The sequence below is a fragment of the Numenius arquata genome, chromosome 14 (genome assembly GCF_964106895.1).
Source record: "Numenius arquata chromosome 14, bNumArq3.hap1.1, whole genome shotgun sequence".
Classification (NCBI taxonomy): Eukaryota; Metazoa; Chordata; class Aves; order Charadriiformes; family Scolopacidae; genus Numenius; species Numenius arquata.
The window spans coordinates 8,657,699-8,674,220 of record NC_133589.1 but is presented as its reverse complement, the minus strand read 5'-3'; the positions used below and the strand labels follow the sequence as shown (position 1 = coordinate 8,674,220).

Sequence of the window (16,522 nt, the reverse complement as noted above, 5' to 3'; positions counted from 1 at the left end):
CCACAAGTAGCATTGATAGACATCTTTGAGGGGAGGGAAGGGCATTGCTGAAACAGCTTTACATAGCTAATATATAATTTCAGATATCTTAGAACACTTATTTTTTTTGAAGTCTAGGCATATATTAAAAGAAAACAGAAATCTAGGTTTTGAAGAAATCACGTTTTGAGCTATTCTGAAACAACGGTAAATTCTTCCAGTTGGGATGTATCTGATGCAGAAGGGCAGGAGGGGGTGGAACTGGTCTCATTGTTTTCCATACCCCAGTACGAAGGAGGTCTAATGCCACGAGCATCAAATTTAGGATTGCACAATGCATCAACATCATTGTGAAGTACAACATCACAACCAGTGTCTGCGCCTACTCTAAGTGTCTGGCCTGTATCAGATACTGCTGGTAACTTCTGTGTGAACTCACAACAGTATGACTGGGAAGATGCACGCTGAAAAGTTTCCAAGTCTACGTCGTCATCATCATTACTGGACCCGGTGTCGTCTTCATCCTCAGCATCTTCACTTGTGCTGGAAATACACAGCATGGTATTACTTTAACATGCAACACCTAATTCCCACAGCATGTTAATTAATTACTCTGAGAGTCCTAAGTCTTTCTGCAAATACTTATTTCTGAAGCTTGTCCAATATCAAACTAATACTATTATCCATAGTCCTTTGCACATTGTTTCCTTTGGACTCTAAAGTAAGAGGTAAGTTGAAATTTGGTCAACAGAAAAGCAAGCTATCTTTTTTCTGCTCCTTCAGAATAGCAAATAATTTGATGTATTTAAACATAAGCTTAGAGGTTTAATGACCTTGCTGCCTGAGCTTCCTTTCTGGTGTTCTAGCCTAATTATCTCCTTTTTGTACTTCTGTTCCTTCCCCTACCTCTGAGGTTTCTTTTCTATTAAAACTTTGTGCCTCAGGAAAACTTGTAACTGCTTTATATCCCATCTAGATTAATTATGCTGGCTATTTGAGCCACCTTTAGGGTTGAGAGCAATACGTTTTTAAAAGCTTCTGTATGCAGCGGCTCTCACAAGAAGAGTTTATTTTTCCTGAAGTTTAATTTTGAAAGTCCTAATCATTAACCGCTGTCAGTAGTTTGATTAAGAAAGCAGTAAGCTTTTTACATAGTTGTAGCATGACCTCCATCTTGGTATCATCAGCTACTTGCCATTGTCTACATCCTTGCCTATTAGAAATCGATGGCCTCTTGGACTTGAGTGGTGTTATTGCCAGCCAGACCTTTTACAGTCTCTCTGGAGGTGGGAAGGGGCATGTCTAAAATTAATGTTTGTCCTAACCCTGTCCTCACTGTAACCAGGAAAGTAAATTTTTCTTTTGGTATTTGTTCATCCCAAATCACAGTTTTCTATTTCAGAAAAATAAATGAAAGTAAATCCTTAGACTAACATTTTATCCTAAAATGAAAAAGCTATTATGCTATTTATTCTTTCTTGCTAGAATAATAAGCAAGGTGTGAAATTCTAGTTGTGTACAATACTTCTTTCTTACTCTGCTGTCATCACAGGAAGCTTTACTTCAGGAATGAATTCAACTGCATTTTGCCAGTGATGAGGTACTTCAACAAAATCTCTGTAAACTCTGATTTGTAGAGAAGTTCCTATAGGAATGTTGTGCAGGAGTTGCCTAAGCTCTCGCAGTGTCCATCCTAAAACATTAGTGTGTCCAATTTTTATTAGAACATCACCTGCCAAAGAAGAAAATGTACAGTAGTCAGTTAAAGAGACTTTTTCAATTTTTTTAATGTTCATATTACAAAATATGTAGTCTTAACCACTATAATTTTACATTTTTATCAAAAAGCATATGTTTAGCACCTCTTCAACTGGATGCAATTTTGGTTTTGCTTTCTTTTTTAATGAAAGTTTTTTAGCTCTTAAGGACTAACCTTTTCACAATACTAAGGAAAGCAGCAGTTTGTTTATTTACTTTGGGGTTTTTTTGAATGATTGTGCTATACTTTAGACTGCCTGTTCAGTGCTACCTTCCATTTCTGTGGGGTTTTTAAAGCAAGATAAAGGTACAACAATGAATAGTCTGACCAGGACCGCTACTTGGGACCAGACTCCAGCAAGGTTGAGTTGACGTTACACAGCTGCACTCCTAACAGCACTGCTGGCATCTGTCCATGGCGTCCCTGTACCTTTTCACAGCTGGAATACCCTGTCTATACATATCTGCTGCCTACCCGTGTGTGTCACCTTGCTGTGCATCTGCTGGTATGGAGCCAAGCGGACCCGTTCCTCCGCAGTGGCTGAGGTTACCTAGCTGGATGCTGGAGAATCTGTGTAACAGCCACGTCACCCTGTGTTTGTGTGGGCCCCTGGAGGATTCCAGGGTTTGACTCTTCTTTGTGGCTGGTGCTTGTCCCTCCGCACTGAGAACAACCAACATGTGGGCACGTTGTCACAAATGTCAAGCCAAGCTGGGAGAGAAGCAGGAGGCGCCTGCCAGAGCTGGTGCAGAATCTAACTGAAGAGTTCCAGCAAAAAGCGGTGGTGATGTTTTGGTTAGCTTACCCCTTAAAAGAAGCTAACAAATACAAATAATGTTCTTACCACCTGCTGCCAGTGGAAAGCATTGAGCTGCAGTTTTGCAAAAAGCAGTACTGCATCCAAGAACAACAAAGTACGGAAGCCCCAGCACCTATATATGCCAGAGGGTATAACACAACGGGTTTCGAGGGGCTGGGGGGAGTTGCAATTACTTGATAAACCTGTAATTTTGGAGACTGCAAAAGGCAAGCAGAATCCGTCTGCAGCGCACTACAGCTCCATCAGCAGCCTGGCAGAAACGGTTGTACAGAGGAGCGGTTTCAGTAAACATTATGTACTGAACTGCAACAGAAGAGCAGAGGGGATTTAAACAAGTGGTACAGCTGTCTGCCGCCATATTAGACAGAGCAAGGAGCCTCTCTCCGTCTGCTCTACTTTCTTCTTAACCCTTTTGGGTTAAAAATGCCTATCGCAAAAACTGACAGGCTTTAAAGCTGTTTACCTGAACTACTGACTACCATTTTTTTGTTCACTTTTGCCACTAACCGCTCTTTCTACTACTGTCATCATCACATCCTCTCTCTGCTCTAGCTTATCACAAGATACCGGTTCTACTGTGGTGCAAACAAGAAGTTCTGGAGCAAGTACCAGGACAGCAGATAACAAAAAAGCAACAGAAAACATTTTAACAACAGTTTTATGTAAGTTCTCATCCAAAGGTAAGTCACCCAAATTACATGTTTCAAAATGCATAGACATAATTGTACTTAGGCTTTAAAGTATCTGCAAGACACTCTCGGCTTTTAATAGATTCTTTCAGAATTCTGTTTTTTCTGCCCGTACTGTGCTGATAACACTGTTAGGTGAGTCAAAGCCATCTCTGAACTGCAGACGTAGATAATTTTGCTCCTCTGCTCCAGCATCTAAATTCTGAACCACCCAGTTTTCAGTTCCCTTACCAGTTTTGTGATTGATATCATTCAGTGGCCACTGAAGACTTACGTGGAGGTTGCACTAGAAGGTTTTTTGAGGAAGCACACATATTAAGCAGCCCTGTTTCTTCTTGCCGGTGTGGAGAACAAGGCATGCATATGTACAAATGAGTTTGGTGAGTCTTAACTGTAGGATTTTAAGACATTGGTGCCTCCCACTACCTCTGTTAATTTTATTGAAAATGCTTTTGGAGCTTGCCTTTTTCACATTGTTGCAAATAGAACTATTTAGTTTCAGTGATCAATATTCTGTATTATTTTACCTTATGGATATAAAAAAACCCCATGAAATCGGTATCATATATATGCTTTTGTATACCATAGGGTTTTGGTTTTTTAGGGGATAGATGAAAGCTATCAACTCCTAAGATAATAATAAATAATAAAAAAGTACTTGTTCAAATCCAAATCCATTTCTATTTTATGCTCATGATTTTTCCACTGATTTTTATACTTGGATCAAAAGTGCAAAGCCTAGCTTAAAAAGAGGTTAAGAACTCGGTGGCTTTTATTGCATCACAGAAATAGATCTTTCTTCCTAGTGCTTGGAATTCTAATTCTCTCTGAAAGGTGTGAGAAGAAAGGACTGCCAAAATTATAAAGGCAATACTGGGAAAATTGTTCTAATTTAAAGATATGATTTTTCAATATACAGCCAATAAATTTCTAAATTACTTCACTACACTCAAGTCTTAGCTTCATAGATTTCTATGTTAGAGACAATTTAATAAATGGTAATAACATAGCACACTATCATCCCCAAACTGTAGTTCATGAGTCTAATGTAATTGGTCTAGGGACCCATACGAAGCAGTCAAATTTACAGAGCTTTCAATTACAAGCTTAATCCAGGAGCCTGATGTTCCACAAGCAACCTTAATAACTAGTAGTAGTCTGTTGGTACTGATACAGCACATTTCAGGTTTAAAGCATTAAGCAAACGAACACCTTTGCGTAGATTGTTAGAACACAGAGATTAGTCCATTGCCACTTTGTAACTATTCTGTATAATAAAGAGAAACAAAAAGCAAACAATAAGGCAAATTAATTTCAAGCCTTGGGGAAGTTTTGTGTTACTTACAGAGTGGAATTACTTGAACAACAATGCACTGAACAAAGAATGATATTATTCAAGTTAGTTGCTATATAAAGGTAATAGTCAAACTGTTTTTGGACAACCCTGCTGATGAACAGGAAATCTGTTTTTGCTGGAGAACAATATATAGACTCAAATCTTGGTCTGATTATGAAACAGTCACCCATATCAGCTATTTTAAGATCACAGGTATTTCATTACAATGGAATGCTGGCACTGAGCTTTATACAGTTTGTGCTAGTTTCTTTTCTCTGTAATATTAAATTGAGTTTCTTTTGATCTGTGTAAGTGTAAATAAATCAGAGACAGGCTCAAAGCGTAAATGTGGAACAAGAATATTTTCAATGCTATTAAATTTGAATATCACTGTTGTTTCTTTTTACCTGGTTTTAGCTTTCCATCTTTAGCTGCAGAGCTTTTCTCAACGAGGCTTGTTATCTGGAGATATGGCCCGTTCTGGATGATTATGAGACCCAATCCTTGTTCACTCATCCTAATATTTGCATTTAATGCTGCAATCAGCATGTGCCGAGAGACATTTTCCAGTGGTGGCAATTGCCCTTCAAAAAGTGAGAGGAAAATTTTACTTGTTGGAAGTGTGATATCATTCTTCAGTAAAACATCTATGGAGACATTTGAGCAGGTTCTGTACCCATTTTTAATTGTCCATACAGTTAAGTCCCTCATCCTTGATTGCTTCTCTAGATAAGCATTGCCTGCTGAGTTGCTGCCAAAAAGCCATAATAGCAATGCTTATAAAAAGTTAGTGTACTCCATAAACTAACTTTCTGCAAATAAATATACTGAAAGTAGTTTTTACTTAGAAACTCATTTCTTTAAAAGTCAGACATTTTACCAACAGAAAAAGCAATACTGCTGTTCAGTATTCATTACAAATGGTGATATATTCAGGGAAGGTAGAGAACAGGTACAGAGTAACATAACAGAGGATTTGTCAGCTGTTAAGGACTTCAACAAAAGATTTAATTCCAATAAAAATTTGATTTTTCAAATCAATATTTATAGAGGAGATTAATTTCTAAATTTCCAGCAGATTAGTTTCACACCCTACAGCTGACGTTAGGGAAGGGACTGTACTTGCCATATTTAGCACCTAGAGAAATAAAATACTCTTGAGCATCCACTATCCATTATAATGCATAATACAAGTAATACAATATAAATGACATTATCCTAGTGTCTCCACCCAGAAATATAATGGGGCAATAAAGTAAATCCTCCATCTCCCAAGCCTGTTCTCCTCATCAAGAGCCAGAAAAAGACTGTCACACAAGTGCTTGAGACTCCCAAAACAAACTGTTTTCTGTTAAAAATTACTTTTTTGTCTCTGATTTAAGATGTAATCTCTAAACTTCACTTCTGACAGAAGGGTAGCAATAATTTAACTGCTTGAGACCATCTCCAACAGTCTGGAAGCACTTAATTAAAATTCCCACCACTTTACCCCTCTTCCGTAAAATATGGAAACTTGGTCATCTTTCCAGTGGCTTCAGTAAAGCTTTGGATCAGGCTCTAAATGACAGCACAGAATGTCTTTAAAAGAATTAAGATTGAAAGTATAGCAATGTGAATGTTTGATTTGTCAGTTTGGCTACAGAACTGAAAAACAGAGAAGGAAGCAGGAATGTTTTTAATTTGTTTTTCCTTCTCAATGAATAATGCAGGATTATTTTTTTTGTTGTTGTTCTTGAGTGGAATACTATGTTTCAGTTGGATGAAATCCTTAATTTTCATGGTCATGCGACAAAAGCAAAGGAAGACCCACTCTGGAACACACTATCGTGTTGATGTTTCTGAGAGGCTGGATGTCTGACCTGCTGCTGTTTCTCTGGCTCAGGAACTTATGCAAAAGTGGAACAGGATCAGTAGAAGGAATCAAAACCTTTCCTATGGTGTTCTTGGTCACTTTTCAATACGTGTGTGTTTCAATCTTTGTCAGCCAGAAGGGGGAACTGAATCCTAGTTTCCTACTTCCAGAATGAGTAATTAACTCCCAGGCCAATAAATGTAAACAGATGATACGAAGTAAGGTTACTTTATATTATTTTCTAGCCAAAATTATTCAGCAAATGCCATTAAAATTCATGAGCGGTTGTAGGTGAGCAAATGATCAGCAGTGAAACAACAAACAAAAGACACTAATAACAAATCTGGCTAACTTTAATTAGAAGCCAGAATCCTGATTTTAAGGTTCTTACTGCATGAAGTTATCTTGCTGGACATAAGAGACTTAAAACCATGAAAGCTGTGACTAATCCAAAGCCTACAAAATATTTAGGAAGAACGCTAAGATTCACACTTCTGGATTAGACTCACGTCTTTACACTATACCTGATAGCAGTCTATATCTCCAGGGAAGGTGGATTTTCTCTTTGTTCTATGCTACCAAAAGTTTAGACACTTGAGAGAACTTACATTACAGTTCCCCTAACACTGTCCTGATTTCCTCCAAGGTCACCCTTCAATGCTGCACTTTCTGCAGGTAGCAGCATAGGATCTAATTCAATCCTCTTCTGCTGAAGAAACATCCTTTTCCTCTTGTCATCTGCCTATGATTCTGTTCCAAACACTCAAGCTCAAGAGCAGGAGCGCCTCTTGATACTAAGAAAATTTGGGGCAGTGGGGGCTCTCTGAAGAAGATAAACTGTCGGGTAGCACAAGGACTTAAAAAGTTTGAGATACTGAAATACAGGGCTGGAAGAGTAGTGCTGGGGCAGCAGTGAGGAGGAAGAAATGACTAAAAGAGATGGAAACTCACTCTTAGTTTCATCCCCAGCTGCTGACGAAGACTCTGTATGTTCCATCGAGTCCAGAGGAAGAGTTTTTTCTGTGGATCCAAAACCCCTGGGCAGGCGTATGCTAGACAAGCCTCTTGGAAATGTGCTGCTGCTCCATGATGGTCTCTGGAGGAAGTCTACCAGCAGATGAGCAGGTAACAACTCCTAGCAACGGCTCAGAACACTGCAGCAGGTGGGTTCCGAGCCCCCTCCCAGCACCACACCAGTAACATCCACTCCAGCACCACACCAGGGAAGTCTGGCGTTGGCCAGAGATGTCTGCATCTAGGGCAACGTTTCAGTCCAAGAGGAGTAATTCGATTTAGGCTGCCTGTCTGTCAATACCGCAGCTCTGTCTGAGGCCCCAAAGATTTCTGGAGAACCTATAGCTAGCTGTGTCCTCCCACATGGCATCCTTAGGCATGTACTCATCTCCTAATAACTTTGAGCAAGATTAAATAAGTGACCACACACCCTGCAGGGAATGAAGACTGGATTCTGTCACTATTTCTGACTGCAGATTTGCCTGCATATCAAAAGTCAATGAAAATCGTATCTTCACTTTGTGTACCCTCTCCACTCCTCCTTCCTTTATTCCCTTTGCCATGAAGCTGAGTTATTTGAAGACGAACACATTTTGAGGCAGACTTTTACATAATGCTTGTATTAAAAGCTATTTAAATACCACTTAAAGCCAGTTTATAGGATAGTTGCAGATGATTCTTGGAAATAACTTCTTTTCAAGGCTGCTGGCTTACCATTGTTGGTGCAATATAATTTTTAAATCTTTTAAATAAAAAAATCAGTTGTCCCATTGCTTCCACGCACCAATTGTTTCCTGTTTAAAGGGAACAATTTCAGCTGTTTTTCATCAAAAGTCTTACTATTTTCTCCAACCTTAAGAAAATCTGTCAAGAATTGGCAATTTCAATAGAACCTAAGTACAGCTCTTGGTCCTCCAAATAGTAAGTCCTACTGATTGCTGTTGAACACTTTAAGATTACTTTAATAATATCTCCATTTCGTTTGTATAGTCTCCCATCTACATAAAAGACTTACATAAAAAGAAACAGCACAGGCAATGGGCCGCTTGGCTTCCTGGTATGTTCTGTATAGACCAGTTGTGCAGCTCTGGAAAAAATAAGTGGGTGTTCACTGTTAGAAGGAAAAAATATGTAAGCAATTAGACATTTTTCAAGTACCTGTAGATGTGGGGGCTGCTAGACTAACTTAGTTCAGCATTCCCATGGCAGAGTGACAGTATTGAAGGCACAGAGTTACTGTGGCCAAAACCAGGCTGGTTTCCCACATTTGGTGCATTGTTCATTTATTGCCTGCACATTCCCCTAAGCTTCAATGCAGCTGAATCCATGCAGAAGCACTTCATCAAAAATTGCTGTATTTGGATGAATTTTCTAGTCAAGATTAATTAGGTTTTCTTCCAAGCGCACAGCGCAGACAGCAACGCAACATCGTGCTTCTGCAGCACTCCACGGTCGCGTAATGTCTGGAGGACCCTCCGTGAATCAGTCCTCCCGCTTCCCCTGATTCGACCATTGCTACAGAACCAGCTCTGAAATTTAAGCCAATGCCCAAAGTTTCAAAGGGATAGAGAGTGACCTGTGAAACATAAGGGGTTTTTTTTTGCGGCAAAGACAGATCTATGATAGTTCCACAGTCCTTGACCAAGTTGCTTGCTCTCCTCTCCCTGTGCGCCTTGTTTCCCTCGGGGGACGGCAGGCCCTGCCAGAGGGCGGCAAGGAGGAGGCAGGGCCCCTGAGAGCCTGGGCCGGGAGAAATCCCCCTGTGCCTCGGTTAAAAAACACCTTTGGGGTCAGGGATGCCCGAGGGCGACGAAGGACCAGGCCGTGGGGCTGGTGTCGGGGCTCATCCAAGCCGAACCTGCGAGGAGACGAGCCAGAGAGAAGGCCCCGGGGAAACGGCCGCCCCCCCTCACAGGAGACTCGCGCTGAGGCTCCCGCCGCCCGCGCGCGCCGGCCGGCAGCAGCGCCCCCCTCAGGCCCCGCGGCGGCCACATGCCCCGCCTCCTCCCCATAGCCCCTCCCACCGGCAGCGCTCCGCCCCGCCCCTCGCCCCGCTTCACGCTTCGCGCAGGCAACCCACCTCCTCGCCCCGCCCCTTTCGGTATATCCCCGCCCCTCTCCCTCCCACCAGCGGCAAGCCCCGCCCCGCCGCGCCCCGCTCCCTAGAGAAAGCCCGCCGCCGCCTCGAGGGTTACCCCGCCCTCTTGCGGCGGCCCCGCCCCCCCCACGGGAAGCCCCGCCCCACCCGGGGGAGCGCGCCGGGGAGAGTGGGTTTCCCTTCCGGAGTAACCGCCGCCCCCCCGCCCGCCGGGTTCGCTTCCGGCTCCGTCCGGGGGGGCACCCGTTCCTGGTGCCGCTGCCGAGGGGAGCGCGGAGCCCATGGAGCCGCGGCTGTGAGGCGCCCCCGGCCCGGGCCCGCTGCGGGAGCCGGGCGGAGGCCGGAGCCGGGAGTCGCCGGAGCCGGAGGAGATGGACAAACTGACCATCATCTCAGGATGCCTCTTCCTGGCCGCCGACATCTTCGCCATCGCCAGCCTGGCGAACCCGGACTGGATCAACACCGGCGAGTCCGCGGGTGAGGTGGGGCCGGCGGCGGGGACCCGCCCGGGGGGGGCGGCAGGTGACCGGGGGTCCCGGGGGGCGGGCGGGTCGCGGGCCCGGGGCGGCGGAGCGGGTCGGGCGGGCTCCACCTGAGGGGCCGCTCCTCAGGCGGGGGACGCGGGGCCTGGTGGAGCCACCGGGAGGACGGCCCCGGGGGCTGCGGGAAGCTCCCCCCGCGGTGCGTCCCGGCCGCTGTCCCCGGGCGCGGAGCCCTGTCCCAAGGGGTCCTGCGACAGCCCTTACTCCCCCTCCGCTCCCTCTGAAGCCGCAGGGCCCGGCCGGGTCCCCGCCGGCTCTCCAGGGTCAATCGCCTTGGACTGGGATGGTAGATCCGTCTGTCTGAGTTTGCGGCGGGTCTTGAACCTTTCGTGCTGTGCTGGGGCTTCCTTTGTTGCAGGGAAGGTCTTGCTTTCCTGCCTTCATCTTTTTTTTTTTTTTTTTTTTTTCCAGAATATTTCCTGCGTGCTGGTTTTTATCAGCCTTTAAGCCTAGATCCCATGCGGTTTTTATTTCAGAAGTGACATTGTTTTCTTTAAAAGAGTAAGGATTTGTGCATCTGTCTTTTTACTAATGATGTAATTCTTTGTATGAACAATTTATGGCAGCCTATTGATAAGGACCCGTGTGTTCTGATGAGTGGAGCAGGGAGAGATAATAGGAGGAGGGAAGCGTTTTGATCTCATGTCCCAGAGACCCCCAAATCTCCTGTGTCAGGAAAGGAAACCATCCTTACTGCAAACAGATTAAACTAAGTTAACCACCTTTTTCTAAACTTGTGATTTCCGAGCAATCCACAGGTATAGAATAGAGAAAAGGGGTGTATGAAGAATAGTGTGGCCAACGGGACTAAGGCAGGGATTGTCCCCCTGTACTTGGCACTGGTGAGGCCCCAGCTCAAATACTGTGTTCATTTGTGGGCTCCTCACTACAAGAAAGACATCGAGGTGCTGGAGCGTGTCCAGAGAAGGGCAACGGAGCTGGTGAGGGGTCTGGAGAACAAGCCTTATGAGAAGCAGCTGAGGGCGCTGGGGTTGTTCAGCCTGGAGAGAAGGAGGCTGAGGGGAGACCTTATTGCTCTTTACAACTTCCTGAAAGGAGGGTCTAACAAGGTGGGGGTCAGTCTTTTCCCCTAAGTAACAGGCAATAGGACAAGAGGAAATGGCCTCAAGTTGTGTCAGGGCAGGTTTAGATTGGATATTAAGAAAAAGGGTTGTCAGGCGTTGGAACAGGCTGCCCAGGGAAGTGGTGGAGTCACCATCCTTGGAGGTATTTAAAAGACAGATAGCTGTGGTGCTGAGGGACATGGTTTACTGGTGGTTCTGGCAGTGTTGGTTGATCGTTGGACTCGATGATCTTAAAAATCCCTTCCAACCTAGATGATTCTATCATTCTATGGAAGGCTTCTGTCATAAATTCTTTCAGACGGTTTAAAAAATGTTCTTTGTCTGTCTTGGATCTTCCATGCCTAATATTCCGTGCATGTAAGAGGACTGAACTGGTTCAAATGCCATCACATTTCCTTTATTCTGATGAAGTAGAATATTAAAAATGTTGGCTATTAGGGATTGATGACTGGGCATTCCCTCTGACCAGGCTATCCTTATGGTTTGTTTGAAATGCTTCCAGTTACCTAGTCTAGAACCAGCCTTTCCTATATGGTCCAGAGGAGAGGAGTCACTTCCCAAAGTGCAGTATTCAGGAACTCCCTAGATGACTTCACCGTTCCTCCTGTGGCTAATGGTAATAATCTTCCTGCCTATGGCTACATAAAATAGTTGGTCCTTTCCTGTAACAGTTCCACCTAGTGCTACAGTAATGAGCCCTTCTTCAGGGACTTACAGTCAAATAAAATAATCTTCATTTTAAATATTTAAGTATGTCTTCCTTAAATCCTGCCTCATGTTAACAGATCCTATGCAATGTGTGAGAGGTTGGTTTCTCTCTGCCTGTATGGAAATGAGGTAACAAAAACTACTCTGAAGGAATTGCTGATGGAAACGAAAGTCTTTTAGGACCTAAGCGCAGTCCATCGTGTTCTTCATTAAACAAAAATGTTTAATATCTCTTCATAATACAAAAATTATTTCCTGAAATATTATACCTAGGAATCATTAATCCTTAGTTGATGATTACTTAAGAATCATCTGCCTTTTTCTGTCCCGTACTCCTTTTAGGGAGCAAATAACAGTTTTACTTTTAATTAGGCAGGCAAACGTAAAATCTGTACAGATTTTTCTGAAGGACTTCACTAGTCAAATAATGTTTTGACAGACTTAAGCCTTTTTTTGCTATAATTTGAAGCCAAACAAAATTGTTGACTTGATAAAATTGTAAAGGAGAGCTAGCTGTCATCCTTCCTTAACGTCTCTTTAGTAGATTTTTATTGATACGGGATTCAGTGCACTCTATTATAAGGCTTCTGGTTAAAAGCTATATAAATGTATATTTCTAGTACTTAGACCTTCTAAAATGAGCCTTTTGCCCAAACTGCAGAGAAAGGAAGTGTGAGGATGCCCATTGAATCAAGGACTTCCTGTAGCAAACGCTGTAGTATTGAATTAGGAGATAAATGCTTCTCTGAGTGGCATTCGTTACCCGGAGGCTGCCGTGGAGAGGTACGGCACAGGAGGACACAGACCTGCTGGTAAACCCGGTCCCAGGTGCTAGCAAGATTCGGGCACTCCCAGCAGACTACCGTACTTGGACCACATTCAAGCCATCCGACTCCCATACGTGCCGCCGAGAAGCAGGTTGTGGGTTTTTTTTTTTTTTTTTGAAGCATCCTGCTCTCAGCTGGTGAAAGAAACTATTTGGTGAAAGAAAATATTTCTTTGCTTTATCTCGGCGCTCTTAGGTTCCTCTCCTGTGGGAATTATTCTAGATTCTGCTTCTGCAAGTCAGCCTAGTAGCGAGGAGAAAGGGCAGTAATACCGTTCCTCTGCTTGGCTGCTGGCCTCGGGGTTCTGAAAGGCAGCGTGGAACAGCCTGGTCTTCTCGATACTGCAGCTGTTTGAGAATTGCACAGAGCAGAGGCCTTGGCAGACCTGGGAAGGCAGCGCTGCGTTGGCTCGCCCGGAGCTGTTTGCAGCCATTAAGGTTGGGGACCTGGGCTTACCTTTCAGGGGAAAAGAGGAAAAAAAAAAAAAAATCTGTTCTGATTTTAATACTAAACAAGATGTATATCTTGCTCCAGAGGTAATGATGGTTTTCTGCAAAATTGGATAGCAAAATAAAGCAGTAGCTTTAATGCTTTTCTGAAAAATCTAGATTGTTTTTTAATATTTTTTTTTTTAAAGGAGCTTATGTTCTGGGGAAATCGATTTAGGGGAAGGGCTGATAAGTCTCCTAAATCTTACTCCTAAAGATAAATTTTACAGTAATTTGAAGAATGTTGACTATAAGAATTCCTCTTCAACATTGTAATTATGAGATCATTGAAGGTTTCGGATGCTCATCTGTCTTTAGGCCAGAGGAAATACACCTTTGTGAGTGTGGGTCCAGGTCTTCATTGGGCACTTTTTCTTTGTGTAATTTTGTAAGAATTGTTCATTAACTTGGTTTCAGGTATTTCATACATCTGTAAGCTTATAAAGGAAAGATGAAAATTAAATGGACTGTTCTTTCAGAGAGTTCTTAGTGAGGCTTAGTTACTCATCGTGTGCAAGTACAGAACACTGATAACTCCAATCTAGAAACCAGCAGCTTCTCCGTATTCTTGCACAGACATCCTTTTCTTATCAAACCAATACTCTACGTGAGAAATAAGCATTGGCTTAAATTAAAGCTCTGTCCTTAAGATTTCAGTAGTAATGAATTTTGCTCCTGTATCTCTACACTTCTTTTGCGATGAACTTTAAAAGCTGATAGTTTTGTCTCCATGTATTCCTTTTTTGTGTGGGAGAGCCTTTAATGATTTTGATATTTTGTCTTCAGTAGAGGAGGAGTGGGGGATATAAGCTGCTTCAGCTCTCAACCCTTTTGTAGGGAAAAGGGTATGAATAGTATGCACAGTTGAAATTAGACCTGCTAAAAGCGGCACGTGTTGGGGGGGTTGACAATTTTAAATGCTTTTTTAGGATAGGTCAAATAATTCAAGGGGAGAATTTAATCAAATAAAGTCCCCCTTCAGAAAGCTAAGCCATCATTTTGTTTATGTGACTTAGTCATCCCTTCCTATGTAGCATGATTGTTCATTTGGTTCCAATTTACAGAACAACGTGTACTTTTTTATAGCAGTCATTAAGTTAATATGGATGTCAGAATTTAAGGCTGCTAAATTCTGATGGGTAACTTCTAAAGCAAGTGTTTAGCACATCCTCTTCTGTTGATACATATATCACAACGGGGCATACCGTATAATGTTATGGCCGGACCACTCAGCCTATGCACAGCAGTGCTGACCTGGGTGATATCAGCGTTCAGCAGAGCTTCCAGTTTCATCTTGCCTCTGTGACACAAGCATCAAGGTCACTTATGTTAGAAATTATACTTTTCATTTAATCTGTCTTCCGTAGCGTGCTGTGCTGTAACACGGTAAATTGTGAATCTGCAACATGCCACTTATTTTAAATTGTCTGTTTTGTTTACAAATGCTGTCTTTCCGTGTATCTTCCAAAGCTTTGTGTGTAGTTCTTGGTTTTGTATACTCGGTTGCTTTTTCATTTGTGAAGTATGATTCCAGGTTCAGTGGTGTCTATGGTCTTAGAGAAGAGTAGGCTATACCCAGCAGGCTGTTCCTCCTGAGGCAGTTAACTCCCTGCTCCTGGGAAATGAGTTGTCTAATACCAAGCGGCAAATCACTGCTGTTCAGTGTTACTCCTCTGCGTGTGATAGCTCTTCCTGAGGAATTTTGCTCCACGTTTCCAACAGGGGCTGGAGCTTTGTGGGGATCAGCTTAATGAACTATCACAGGTGATATGACCAAGCAGTGATTCCCAGCGCCTGCTGAGCTTGAGACCATATTGCCACTGAAATGTTTTTCTCTACTTGGAGCACTGACTATACATGGAATAAACGAAGACCACGTGAAGGTAGTTGAACAAACTGGTGTTTCTAAATAGAATAGAATAAATAAAGCATCAACAACTTAAAAGAGGGTGTAAACTTGAGTTCCAGGTAGCACTATCGTTCTAAATGCAGTTGTCTGCTCAAAAAGTAGTGATATGTGAAAATCAGTATGGCATATTAATATTTTCTTCTGCCCTTTTGGGCCTGCGCTGAGAAACTGTTCGTCTACAGTGTTCCTCTGTGGAGGAATCGTCGTATAGAGCAAATTGTTGTCCTGTCCACTGAAATAGATACTGTTTTGTTTTATTTCTTTGATGTATGGATAGTTGGCTTTTCAAAAATTGTCTGTAAAAAGGTTCTGGTGATTGTTTGTTAAGCGCTTTGCAGTATACTCAAAACACAGCATGCTTCTCCCAGTTCTTCTCAGTAGAGAATGATGGGACATGATGGGAAGCAATTCTATGAAATTACTTTTTCCCTAATGTTTTTTTGTACTATATCATGTAGTGACTGTGACAGGAGAAGTTATTTGCCCTTTCCTGAACCTGTTTGGATTGCATGCTGAGAATACAGGAAAAAAAAAAATGGGGTGATGATACAGAAAATGAAGAATTATGTACCATCATGTCCTAGAAAGAAGTGACGGCTGAAAAGCAATCTCCAAAGCCATCTGAACTTGCATTTTAGAGATGTTGCCAGTGCCTTAAAAACAACAACACAAACAAAATAACCCCCAAACCAAATAAGAACTAGTAAGGACTGGCAAAGAATCTAAACCCCAAATAATCCAAATACTTTAACAAGAGCAGTCTGTTAATAGGTGTGCCTGGACTGGGAGTGTCAGTGCCATCTTTAAAATTAACATTTCCATTCCACTTCGTGACTGTAGATGCTTTTCAAGTGGATGTGAAAATCTGACAAAGCAGAGTGCTTGAATTGTACTTGGGTTCTGTAATTGACCAGGCCTTAAGGCACAAGAAAAATTAATAGTAAGGCATTGTTGTAATGAATTAATTTTGTGCTTGCTCAACCGCTCAGCATTTAAACATATGGAACTATTTTATGTGTAGGAAGAATCCCATGAAAGAGAGCTGTGTCAGCCTGGTTATGCGAGCCTGCCAGGGCAGAGATGAGGGAGCTGATTGTTTTTGTCCATAGAGGAACTGATGTTTTATATCTGCTTTTTAACAAATAAAAATTAATACTGCTTCTGTTAGGTGAACGTTTTCTCTTTAGTGTGCGAAGGTACAAAATTATAAGTTTGCCTCCCACCAAATCCTGTTGAATTCCTCATTCTCTAATTAGTCTTAAAGAATTAGGTAAGAAATAGCTGATTTATAGAGTATGGATCTAGGAGCTAGTAACTTGTCTTTTCTTTTCAAATCTAGCATCTGGCACGACTAACCTTGGATGTTGGAAAGTTACTGTGGTAATGCCTCAGCTGCTGCTTCTGTGAAATGGAGGT

At 42.6% G+C, this 16,522-nt stretch overlaps 2 protein-coding genes across 2 annotated transcripts in view; one reads left to right on the top strand and one right to left on the bottom strand.

The window, feature by feature from the left end:
* Positions 1 to 170: 170 nt before the first annotated feature.
* Positions 171 to 5,294, bottom strand: PDZD9 (PDZ domain containing 9). Its single transcript, XM_074158747.1, has 3 exons — positions 4,991 to 5,294; positions 1,516 to 1,711; positions 171 to 522 (listed from the first exon to the last, which is right to left on the bottom strand). The coding sequence occupies exons 1-3, from the start codon at positions 5,292 to 5,294 to the stop codon at positions 171 to 173; spliced, it is 852 nt and encodes a 283-aa protein (XP_074014848.1).
* Positions 5,295 to 9,918: 4,624 nt separating this feature from the next.
* The window catches only part of MOSMO (modulator of smoothened), a 29,228-nt gene continuing 22,624 nt past the window's right edge, over positions 9,919 to 16,522 (top strand). Inside the window, exon 1 of the mRNA XM_074158721.1 lies at positions 9,919 to 10,024. Within this exon, the coding sequence (XP_074014822.1) occupies positions 9,919 to 10,024 (106 nt within the window). The remainder of the gene's footprint in view (positions 10,025 to 16,522) is intronic.